This window comes from Copidosoma floridanum, unplaced genomic scaffold (genome assembly GCF_036245765.1).
Source record: "Copidosoma floridanum isolate Cflo_tuat_1 unplaced genomic scaffold, Cflo_Japanese_pri ptg000008l, whole genome shotgun sequence".
Classification (NCBI taxonomy): Eukaryota; Metazoa; Arthropoda; class Insecta; order Hymenoptera; family Encyrtidae; genus Copidosoma; species Copidosoma floridanum.
Window position 1 is genome coordinate 3,020,049 of NW_028321885.1, and position 12,261 is coordinate 3,032,309.

Genomic DNA, 12,261 nt, shown 5'->3' on the forward strand with positions numbered 1-12,261 from the left:
ATGACGAGGACACACACCACACATCCTCTCTTGATCCGCAGGGTGTCTTACGGACGGTTTCACCAGCTGGTTTACCGAGTCTCAGACAATGCTTTAGTCTCTTGAGCTGTACACAGTTAAGTGATGTGGGTGACGGTGGAAAATGACCTCATGACAGCCGCTTTCTTTCCTGAAGCTGCACGCAGTTTAGGGATACGGATGCCTGCAGGAGATGACTTTGCTACAGCTACTTCCTTTCCTTGAGCGACTCGCAGTTAAGGGGCGCATGCTTCAGTGAGAAGGAGTGGTATTGCAGCCTATACTTAATAATCAACTATAGTATTATAACTTAACTTACCCCTGTTTTGTTGCAGTTAATGTTATTTGTATCGTTAAACATACATTGTTATTTGAAATATCAAAAAAATATAAAATTACTATATGAAATTTATAAGTTAAAAGTTTAAGAAATTTTAATTTCTGCTTCTAAGAGTTTGCTTACTTTCCAAGCGTTTGCATTAGCTTCTTAGTGTCAGTAGCTTCTTCTTCTGTTTTATTGTCTTTGAGTTCTATAATAACAAAAGTAAATAAATCATACGAATAAAAAATGCTCTACAGCTAAATTTATATAATTACGTTTTAAACATTGAAACCTTACATTTTTTTATCCTGCTAGTTTTAATACATAGTCTTATATTAATTGGTGCCTAATCTGTCAAAATTTTGAAGTGTTTCTAAGCCCGTAATTTATAGTCATCTGACCAAAAATAACTCTAACAGCCTCCACTCAACATTACTTACGTTAGATCTAAATAATAGACTTCCTATAGTCGAACTATTTGTTTCTAAAAGACTTTTAAGTAGTCGTATTTTTAATTTCTCACAATTAATTAAAAAATATTACTTTGTTGTAACAAAACTCTACGATGTAACTTTCTAATTATTGTTATAATTCATATTATAATTATTGATATTATTATTGTTTTTGTTAAATGTATTGAGTACTTGAGTAGTTTTCTATATATGTCGAGCACATCAGACAGTCACATTTGTACATTTCCTCACATAAACAGCAACAAACACCAATTTAGGCAATAAATCTGCATAATGATCATTTTGCTGTTTAGGACAGTGATTGCCGATGTATAAAATTTGGAATAATTCACTTATAGGACAATTTTTTGTAAGGATATCAAAATCAGACTCTAAATAAGCTTGTACATACGACATAAGTTCAATAAGTTATCAAGGTGGTTTGAAAAAAACTTTTATTAAAAAACTCTTTTATCAATTCGCTGTTGTAAAATCACTAAACTGTTGTCAACACATTAACTAAAGATCATTTTTATGCTGCTTCAAAAAGCATTGAAAGTAAGGACCAACATGCATATGTAAAGAAGTAAATCCTCTGCGAGTTTGCTTGTAGCTCCAGTACAATGCCCAAAGATGATTCACGCACATGCACGCTGACTTATGCTGACCGGAAATTAAGTGCTAATATAATCTTGTATACAAATAAAAAAACAACTTCAGAATCCAACAGATAAAAAAATTAAGCTGGAAACAGCTACTGAGAAGTAAGATTATATGATAAAATAAATTAGAATCAAAACGTATAGACTAAGACAAACAAAAGAATATAGTTAAGATAAAAACGAAAACCCACACATGCTTCATCTGCGGTGATCAACGGCTATATATAACATACAGAAGGGCTAACTATGGTATATTTAGCAAAGCAATGTTGTTAACCTTTCATTTAATTTTAATCATTTATCTTTGCAGACGCATAATTCTCTGAGTTACGCTTTTCACTGTACTACCGATTTCGTAAATAATATGCAATAGCCTAATTTTGTAACTTTACTACTTTTGCAACTTTTTCAACTCTCTGATGACTAGCAGTAAAAGATGAGCTGACTAGAATTTTACCAAACATTCTAAATTATTTGAGCTACATCATTATCAGTCAAAGATGCCCATACATCTACTTATATTGACAAACGGCAGTCGCAGTACTACAGTTTTTATGATCACCATTATGTTGATTACTGTTACTTTATTATTTATTATTTTTATTATTGTTACTGTCCTTTTTATTGTTATGATTATTATTTTTATTATTTTTATTATTATGATTTTTACAATTATTATTATTATTATTATTACTATCGTTTTTATTGTTATTATTATTATTATTACTATCGTTTTTTATGTTATTTTTATTATTATCATTACAATTATTATTATTATCATAGCTATTATTATTGTTGTTCTTATTACTATAAGTATTATAGCAATGGTCACAATTGCCATCAATAAATTATTAGTTGTTAGCAATTGGGGTATTATTTTACTAATTAATAATTATTATAATAATTTCTCTTTATCGTTTGCAATCTTTTAACAAAAACTTTTTTTTTAGCGTTACGTGCAGTTTTCACTTCGTACTCCGCACTTGATAGTATCACCTACTGCTTGCTAGGTAATGACAACTGGTTTCTGGAAATAATCACTAGTAAAAAGTAGCTTCTAGTACTTAAGAAGGGCTGCTTGACTTCTCGTTATTATCTACTCGGAAAACCCCATCGAAGCCTATGCTGGGATCTCACTTACTCGACGTGGCATACGCTGCGCAGTCAAAATATGGAATATACACCATCGTTTTATTACCACTTAGTTTTTCAGTGTGTTGAGTCTCTTTCTTACCTACCTTGACTTACAGTATCAATTTTAATTACACAACCATGCAATAAATAAGGGAACCAAGAGCCCACTATACTGGCAGCCGACTCCTCTCATTTACTACACGCCACAGGGCAATCACTTTCCATTACCAGTGACGACTCGTATCTCTGCAGGAGCAGATATTTCACCTCACACAGTACCGCCAACATGGCTTTCTCATCACTGATTGACCTCTACAACCGTTTTGTTATGATAAAGGTTGACTCTTCCAAATCCCAGCAACCTCGCACTGTTCAAAGTCGCCAGTTCTCATTGTTTATCAAAATTTTAAATGATTTTTACAATTTTTAGGCAGCATCTACAATTCTTAAAGAGTTGCTAATAAATTTAGTAACTTAATTCAATATTCGCAAAGTGTTCCTAAAGTATTCTAAAAGTATTCCTATAGTATCTTACTTATGCTCCCTTTTTTAAATTCTTCCAGGGTTCACCAAGAGTTCTTTTTTCTACAGTTTTGATTTGTGAAGAGTTCTGAGTGTTTTTTTTTTTTGATCCAACAATACTTAAAAATAAAATTCAAATAAAAAACTATTTTGTCAACAAGTAGTTTTCGCTTCTATAGTTTCTAACTCCGACTTTTAAGATGCACTTATAATAAAAATGTAGTCTTCAGCGTAGTGGAATTGAACCCAAGCTAGCTACAGCCCATGTGTGATACAAACACGCTTTACCACTTAAATATCGAGGATTAAAAATCTCATTAACATTTAACGCCTTTATAAACTGTATACAAACACTCTAATTTAGCACACATGATATTTATTCTTTTATTAGCTCATATGATTAAAAACTTGTGTATAAAATTTATCTGCTCTTCTTGCATCTTGACAACATTGTTTTATAACTTTTTGTTACACGCGCACTTATCTGTACGTATTATAATAACATTTTACGATCTGGATCATGTATAATTGTAAGTACATGACCAGCCAACGGAAATTATAAAACAAAGTCTTGAAACGTTCAATAAAAACCATTATGAACATAAATAAATACCAAATAAAAATTGCGAAATAAATGTAATAATTATAGCCAGCCATGTTATTTGAGACAAACTTCGAAGCTTTACCATAAACAAGATCAAATGTTGATAATAAGGTATAGAAAGCTTCTGTAGTACAAATAGCTCACACGTATATTTATCATTTCGTTTTTGCATTCTCGGGTTCGAATTTCAGTATGGACGATAACTTATTTTCGTTTTAGTAGTCTTACTAGTTATTCTTAAATGACTTTTTTCACACTTTTCTATTATGGATACTTCTGCAAATATTTGAATTTAAATTAAAGATTGAATACCTTAAACAATGTTATTCTCATTATTAAATAAGTTTCAAATTGTATTTTAGTATCTTATAAAAATTATTTTATTATGACTTTTTTTCGATACAAAAAAAAAAGTTTTTTGCTATTTCAGATGAAGAGTACCCAAGACAATGTCGTGTGTAAATTTTTCTCATAACATGTAGAAAAATGTAGAGCATTGTTTGAAAAAAATTAAGAACTCATTTACAAACGTTAAAATCTTAAAATTATTGATTTTAAAACTTTTTTATTTTTTATTTTTTATAGCAACATGCAAAACACAACAAGGCTTTACACTATAATAAACATTTGTTACCGTATTCAATATTTAATTTTAACCAACGTGTCTCTTGAATTAATAGTAATAGAAGACTTAGAGAAAAAAACAGAAATAAACAACTAATAAGACTATAAAAACGATAAATAAAATTAGATCACATCGACGAACATTCGAACTTAAGAAAAAAAAAACAAAACGATGAACTTACATGCAAGCCATCTGCACTAAGGGAGATCCATGTATACTACAGCCAAAAGCCACTTATGTTTATAATTAAGCTTGAAAACTTGTCTTAAACATCTGGACTTATTGAAATTTCTATATTTACTGTACAATCTTAACAAGGTTTGTGTTTGTATTGATGATGAGTTCGATTACACGTAAAAAAACTTTATTTAATGATTTGCATCGTCACAAAAAGACTATGTGAAATTTAATCACCATAACCGGAACCTCTGACTGGTACACATCTTTAATCGTTTTTTGACCCTAGCAAGAACTGAACGAAATCATTTAAAATTAAGTACTTTTCGATCACGGATGAGTACATTAAATAAAATTTGGTACTTGAAGATGACCAACTCCTTAATATCTTACAGCTTAATAAATTTTAAACTCTTATATTTCTCAATTTGAGTTACGTTAACTCTATTTTGGATGTATGTGAATTCAAAAATATTTGAGTTGCACTGTTTCCAAATAACGTGTCCCGCAACACCAACATTTAAGTAACTGACTTCAAAGCAGCACTGGTTAAGGTAAAACGCCCAATACTTGGACAGATTTTTCGAAACTTATTTTAACGCTTAAGTTTGAAAGATAATGTGCAAAATATTGATATTATTTTATTTCTGACATGATATGAAGATTATTTACAGATAAAAACAAACAATAAATTCTTAAAAATAGCTTTTGAACAATATGTATTGTCCGTATTGAAATATGTCGACTTATTAAAGTAGTTGGACAATTACTTTCGACTAATGTAATAGTTGGACAGTCTTGAACATCAAAAGTTAGACAATGCTGTAATACTTAGATATTTTGAAACGCAGTACTTGGATAGCATTAATTTAATCAATTTCAGCCTAAAAATTAGGTATAAGGCATAAATACTTATTTACTTATTGAAATTAACGTAAATAAATACCAGACAACGAAAAAAGGTACAAACAGTAAACAAATGATAACAAATATTTTACTTGAATTGAAAAAAAAAAAAATTAATTAGAAGATAAATCCTTGGGGGTGTATTTGAATTTTTAATAATTTAACTTACTTAAGTACTAAAAAGGTTATGTAGGATCACACTTCTCTTTTTTAATTTCAATTTTATTTTGCAGGAACTACATCTCTGTAATCACGAACGAACTATCTAATTGAATAAAATTCTTACTGGTTTTTTTTAAAAATTGTTCTGACAATGGAGCAGTTTTTTTCCTAGAAAATTCAAATTTTATTTATTTTTTGAGATTTGTGATTTGATTTTTGTTCATTTATGAATTTAAGTATCGCTGGCGAGTGTCTTTGCGCTGTTGATGCGAGTTTTTCTTAATTTAATTCGCGGATTTTGCTGTGCAAGAGGTGAGGGGTCACACTCCCGCAAGGAGTGCGTATTTAATACACTTGTGCGAGTGTGTCTGTTCCCCCTTCCCGCATATTGTATAAAACATTTAATGAGGCTTGCCGTGAGTAGGTCTGGCTTGGGCAGCACGCTTGCAAGACTCTCCTTGTCCAGACTTTAAGCGAAGTAAACGTACCTACGCAACAGCAATTATACTCAAGCAAGCAATATAACGCAGCAAAGTCCATTTTCGGGCTAAAGATGTGCCCAAGCAGCAGCAACACCCTAGAGATTTACTACTCCACGCTGGATTTGTAAATTTTAGTATCTTTTATCTTTTAAAGGCCTAAGCAATAGAGGCAGCATTCAAATAGATAAAAACTGCACGAACGGCAAGCTAATCGTCGTGTCGAGGCAGTGATTTTGTTAAAGCGTTGTAAATTTTATCTGCACGATCGACTCGCTATTCATCGAATTGGCAGACAAATTTGAAGCGTAGACAGCTCGCTTTGTAGAGCTGATCTAGTCTGAATTTTTAAATATTCTTTGATAGCATCGCGATTTTCCATTATCTCAGAGATTATTGTTAATCTCTTCCTCTTTAGTGAATATATTTGTTGGTTGTTTACAGTTGAACCATTTTGGAAAGTCCTTTTACTACCCCTCGCAGAAGCTCGAATTTATTCCAGAAAATTAGATAACAAATTTTTACTTTCTTTAATTCGGCAGCAGTCCGAATTTGCCCTGGGTTTTTCCATTCGAGGCTTTCGAAGCTTCTCGAAGAGAAAAGCTTAACATATATACACAAATATACATTTTGGTAGCAGAATGTGGTTGTCTTGTTTTTCTGGAAAACAGATCTATCGTTGGATGCGGCCGACATTAAGGCCACCTTGACGTTATCAAGCACGCAGTCGTCCAAAACAAATTGCTACCATCGGAGAAAGAGAAAAAGAGAGAGAGGCATTTGGAGCGCACAAGGAAAGCTATCACCATCTCTTCTTTGTGAGGATCTTCGTTCTAGTGACCAGACTTTCCCCTTCTTTACAACCTTCACAGCCCCAAGTCAAGCTTGATTCTCGCAGGCCTGTATTCTTCGGCGTTGGAAAGAGACCAAGTAAAGGAGGAGAAGTTATCGGGACGGTAAGCCTGCGTATACATCGATTTTTTCAAAACAAATCAGCGATTGCTAACACTACGTTGCTATACTACATAGTATTGAGTACCGTCCTATTCTCTTGAATTAGTCATTATGGAAGATATTTTAAAATCTTAGCTCAGCAGGAGCAAAAATATCGTAAATTTTTTTGTAAATTCAACGGAAAAGGCAGATGCAGGGGCACAAACTGCAAATTATTTCAATACGCGTCTAGAGTTGCTCGAAAGATATTGGTCAAGGTTTGAGAAACGACACGATGATTTGCTCAAGTTCGAGGATCAATTGAAAAATAGAGAGTATTTTTGCGACGATCTCTATACTTCGGCCGAAGTTAAGTATTTGAGCACGCGTGCTAGATTACGTGGTGAGCTAGTAGAGCTAAATTTTTAACCCCCTCAAAAGAATCTACCAGCTTCACAGCATTTCGTACAAAATTTTAACACGTCTTATTCTCGATTAACACTCCCAAGCATTTCGTTACCCACGTTCTTTGGCAGCCAAGGAGGATGTGAGAGCTTCAAACAGTGATTTTACTCGCTAATTAAGGATAAGGTCGATATCCCGAGAGTAGAAAAACTACAACATTTGCTTAACGCAGTTCAAGGCCAAGCGGCGCAACGTTTAAAGAGTCTTGACGTGATTGAAACAAATTTTTATGTAGCGTGGGACAAGCTTGTACGGCGTTATGACATATTCAGGACTTAAATGATATGATGGACCAAGTCGAGAAAGCTGTTCGAGCGCTTCGTGATCTGACTTGCCCCATTGAGCACTATGATAACTGGTTCGTGCATGGCATTATTAGAAAGCTCGATTTAAACTCTCGAGAGGCGTGGGAGGTTTCGCAGAGTGCAGTTGACGGTTTCTTAAATTATGACGTGTTATTACGTTTTTCAGAGAAGCGTATTTAAACGTTAGAGCAAGCACGCGCTACAACTGAAACCTGTGAATCGCGTGACAAGAAAGCGATTAATTCGGTTTCTCGTTTTTCCAATCGTGTGACAGCCAATAATGCCCAGACTGTTGAGTCAACACACTCGAAGTCCGGCCCTTTATGCGATCTTTGTAGAAACAATCACTGGCTGCATCATTTTAGTCAGTTCAATGCTAAAACGCCTTCTTAACGTTAAGAGTTCTGCAAAAAGGCTAAACTTTGTCTTAATTGCTTTAAGAAAGACCATTTCGCTGACAAATGCACCTCAAATCATCGGTGTTTTACATGCTGGGCAGCGCATCATACTAAGCTTCATTCGGCTAATTTTTAAATTTAAGATTTAAGCAATCGTGGCTTTCTAAAATCGAATAATAATAATAATGCCACACAGGTCACTGGCACTGCTGCTACTCCTGCTGATTCGGGCAGTGAAATCGCATCACATAGTGCCTCTGTAGGAGCAATGGTACTTCTGGCAACAGCCTGTGCTATAGTTGCTAATTCGGCCGGTAAATCTCTAAAAGTTCGCGCATTAATCGATCCCTGAGCAGAAAAATGCTTCATTTTAAAGCACACGGTGAATTTTCTCAAGCTTGATTCCAAGAAAACTTCGCTTTTGATGATCGTTGTTGGAGCAGACACTTCTTCTAGATGCTATTCTATTGCTGACGATATCCTAAGAACGAACAAAAACAAAATTTTGCAATGGATTTTACGGCTTTAGTTTTTAATGAGCTCACCAGGTGCTTGCCAAAGCAAAAGCTCACGCTAGGGAATTGGCTGCATCTCGAGGGCCTAGATCTAGCAGATCCAGACTATACTGATCCTGCAAAAATCGATGTAATTTTAGGGGCTGATGCTTATCCAGCTTTAATTATGGAAGGTTTGGTCAGGGGTCTGGCAGGTACTTCAGTGGCTCAGAAATCGGTATTTGGTTGGTTGCTAACTGGAGCTATTGATTCTGGTAATCCGCAAAGCTCGTCGATTCGCGTGTTCCACACGCTCACAGAACCTTCGCTATCTTAACTTGTCTCAAGATTTTGGGAGATAGAAGAAGTTTCTTGTAAGTTTTTATTGACCGCTTAAGAAGGAAAGTGTGAGGAGTTTTCCGCAAATTCGTATTTTTGTAATGAAAACGGTCGTTTTGTAGTTCGTCTACCTTTCGCTAAATGACCCAGTTTTCTTGGCTCTCGTGATATCGCTGCAGCATGTCTGGTTCGCTCTGAGCAGCGACTGCAGCAGAATTATCAACTTGCTAAGCGCTACAAGGCTTTTATGTGCGAGTATATTGAGCTGCAGCACATGGAGTCTGTTTCAGTATCGAAAATTAACAGGCCCAGTTTTTATATGCCTCATCATACAGTAGTAAAGCCCGACAATATAGAAAAAATTTACGTAGTCCTCAAGGCGTCGCAAAAATCTCGCAATGGAATCGCCCTTAATGATTTGCTCTTGCCTGGCCCAAAGTTGCAGACAGATATCGCAATAGTCTTGACACTTTGGAGGCAATTTAGATATGTGTTTACTACTGACGTTATCCAGATGTTTAGGCAAATACTGGTACATCCCAAAGATGCGGATTGGCAGCGTGTTCTCTGGCGAGAGGATAGCAATCAGCCGTCGAAGGACTACAGATGCACCACAGTGACGTACGGCACTGCGTCTGCTCCATTTTTAGCTTTTCGCGTGATGAAGCAGCTGGCCATCGATGGAGCTGCCGACTATTCAGATGCCACTGTAATCCTGCATCATACGCTCTATGTTAATGATCTCTTCGCCGGAGCAGACACGGTTGAAGAGGCGCTGTGACGACGTGACCAGCTAATTGCTCTGTTAGGGACTGCTGGTATGGCCCTTAGCAAATGGGCAGCGAATGAACCACAGCTGCTATCATGTTTAATTTCAACGTCTACGGGTGTGGTGAATGTAAAGGCAGACGAGGTAATATCTACTCTTGGCCTAAAGTGGCTCGCCCAAGAAGATAAATTCATGTTTTTGGTCACCAAAACGCACTTACCATGCGAAGTAACAAAACGCTTAATCTTGTCTGATATTGCTCGTTTGTTCGACCCTTTAGGATGGCTAACACCAATGATTGTCGTTGCCAAAATCATTATGCAAGATTTGTGGATCGATAAGGTGGACTGGGATGCGCCTACAACACAGTCTCTGCAAGCTCGATGGTTGCAATTCCAAGCCAATCTTTCAGACGTAACAAGGATCCGAATTCCAAGGTGGATAAACATAAAGGAGAATGATGACTGGCAGCTGCACGGATTTGCCGATGCCTCGCAAAGGGCTTATGCTGCAGCAGTTTACTTAGTGGTGCCTGGTTCTACGCCTATGCCTCTTTTTAGCGAAAACCAAGGTCGCGCCTACAAAGGTGCAGTCGCTGCCAAGGCTGGAGCTCTGTGCTGCTACACTGCTATCTTGACTGACGTCGTATCTCCTCAATTCGTTGCATCGTCCACCCACAGCGATCCACTGCTGGTCAGACTCACGAGTTGTACTGGAGTGGTTGAAGGATCATCCGTCCAGGTGGCAAACCTTTATTGCCAACCGCACAAGCGAGATCATCACTCGGATTCCATCAGCTATTTGGAGGCAGGTGAGATCTGCTGACAACGATGCGGACTATGCAACGCGAGGCCTTAGTCCCACAGACCTTGCTACATTTCGGCTCTAGTGGCACGGACCCGCTTGGCTTCTGCAACCAGAAGCAGCCTGGCCGTCATCCGTCCCTTTGAGCGCTCAAGCCTTTGAGGAGACGCATGCTCTTGCAGCCATGGAGAGGAATGACAAGGAAGCCAGTTTGGTCGCAGGTTGCAGCTGTTTGCCGTCGCTGCAAAAGTTTTCTGATTTTGAGAAAATACTGCGCATCTTTGGCTACTGCGGGCGCTGGCTTCGGAAACCAGATGATGAGCCACGAGAAAGTAACAAATTCATCTCGCTACGGAAGAGGGCTCTTGCCCAAAATTTTTGTTACAGAGCCATCCAGCAACAACATTATAAGGAGGAGCGAAAGCAATTGCTAGCGAATAAGCCGCTTTCTAAGCTTAGTCCACTGGCTCGTCTCAGTCCTTTTATCTGTGGACGGGGTTTGATGTGAGAAGGAGGTCAACTTCATTATTCGCCGATACCTCACAACGAGAAGCATCCAATTGTGCTACCAGGGGGATGCATTCTGGTCAAACGACTCGTCGAAGAAGTGCACAAGTTAACGCTTCATGGTGGCGCGCAACTTATGTTGTCCCATATCTACCACTCGCTCTGGATCACTCGAGGCCCGGCCGTAGCAGCAGGAGTCTACAGACGATGCGTCCGCTGCACAAGATTTGATGGCAGATGCTCTGCCCAGTAGATGGGCCCCTTGCCTGCTGACCGAACGACGCCGTCTCGTGCATTTGCCGTTACCGGACTGGATTACGCAGGGCCTATCCCTGTGCTGTTTTCCAGAGGCCGAGGGGCAAAATCTTTAAAAGGCTACGTCACAATATTTATTTGCCTATTTACGCGAGCTGTACACATTGAAATTGCTTCGGATTTATCCACAGATGTTTTTTTTGCAGCCTATGCACGGTTTTGCGCTCGTAGAGGGGTTTGCAAAAAACTTTATTCAGATAACGCAAGAACCTTTAAAAAAGCTAATAAGGAGCTGCAATCGCTCTTCGCCAAGTCATCACCCTTTATGGACAGCGTGGTATGAACTTTGGCTACCCAATGCATCCAATGGTTGTTCATTCCGGCACGTTCCCCACATTTCAGTGGACTCTTGGAAGCGGCGGTGCGTAGTTTCAAGCACCACTTTCACAGAGTCATTGAAGATCACTCGCTTACTTTCGAGGAGCTGTCAACGTTGGCTGCAAAAATCAAGGCATGCCTTAATTCTAGGCCACTGTGCCCTCTCAGCACAGATCCTAAAAACGCAGTCGCTCTCACTCCAGCGCACTTTTTGACGGGCTCATCTTCGCTGTCATCTCCAGAGCCGTAAGACGAAGCAACTTAGCCCAAAGTCGCTTTTCGGGCTAAAGATGTGCCCAAGCAGCAGCAACACCCTAGAGATTTACTACTCCACGCTGGATTTGTACATTTTAGTATCTTTCATCTTTTTAAGGCCTAAGCAATAGAGGCAGCATTCAAATAGATAAAAACTGCACGAACGGCTAGCTAATCGTCGTGTCGAGGCAGTGATTTTGTTGAAGCGTTGTAAATTTTATCTGCACGATCGACTCGCTATTCATCGAATTGGCAGACAAATTTGAAGCGTAGACAGCTCGCTTTGTAGAGCTGAT

General features: G+C 37.6%; 2 protein-coding genes across 2 annotated transcripts; both read left to right on the forward strand.

Annotated features, from left to right (window-relative positions):
- The first annotated feature begins 8,432 nt into the window (after positions 1–8,432).
- On the forward strand, positions 8,433–9,778 carry LOC149375272 (uncharacterized). The gene is made up of 3 exons (XM_089589280.1): positions 8,433–8,478; positions 8,694–8,933; positions 9,177–9,778. The coding sequence occupies exons 1-3, from the start codon at positions 8,433–8,435 to the stop codon at positions 9,776–9,778; spliced, it is 888 nt and encodes a 295-aa protein (XP_089445406.1).
- A 39-nt stretch (positions 9,779–9,817) lies between these two features.
- LOC106645024 (uncharacterized) lies at positions 9,818–11,960 on the forward strand. Its single transcript, XM_089589281.1, has 3 exons — positions 9,818–10,577; positions 10,687–11,074; positions 11,735–11,960. Exons 1-3 carry the CDS (start codon positions 9,818–9,820, stop codon positions 11,958–11,960), a joined length of 1,374 nt encoding a protein of 457 aa, XP_089445407.1.
- The last annotated feature ends 301 nt before the right edge of the window (positions 11,961–12,261 follow it).

What these genes read in the sequence shown, in the direction of transcription:
- LOC149375272 (XM_089589280.1), top strand. Translation starts at nt 8,433, where the DNA reads ATGGTACTTCTGGCAACAGCCTGTGCTATAGTTGCTAATTCGGCCG. An exon ending in TATAGTTGCTAATTCGGCCG is followed by an intron (nt 8,479 to 8,693) that starts GTAAATCTCTAA and finishes TTACGGCTTTAG; the next exon opens with TTTTTAATGAGCTCACCAGG. An exon ending in AACTGGAGCTATTGATTCTG is followed by an intron (nt 8,934 to 9,176) that starts GTAATCCGCAAA and finishes ATATCGCTGCAG; the next exon opens with CATGTCTGGTTCGCTCTGAG.
- LOC106645024 (XM_089589281.1), top strand. Translation starts at nt 9,818, where the DNA reads ATGGCCCTTAGCAAATGGGCAGCGAATGAACCACAGCTGCTATCATGT. An exon ending in CATCAGCTATTTGGAGGCAG is followed by an intron (nt 10,578 to 10,686) that starts GTGAGATCTGCT and finishes TTCTGCAACCAG; the next exon opens with AAGCAGCCTGGCCGTCATCC. An exon ending in ATCTGTGGACGGGGTTTGAT is followed by an intron (nt 11,075 to 11,734) that starts GTGAGAAGGAGG and finishes CCCACATTTCAG; the next exon opens with TGGACTCTTGGAAGCGGCGG.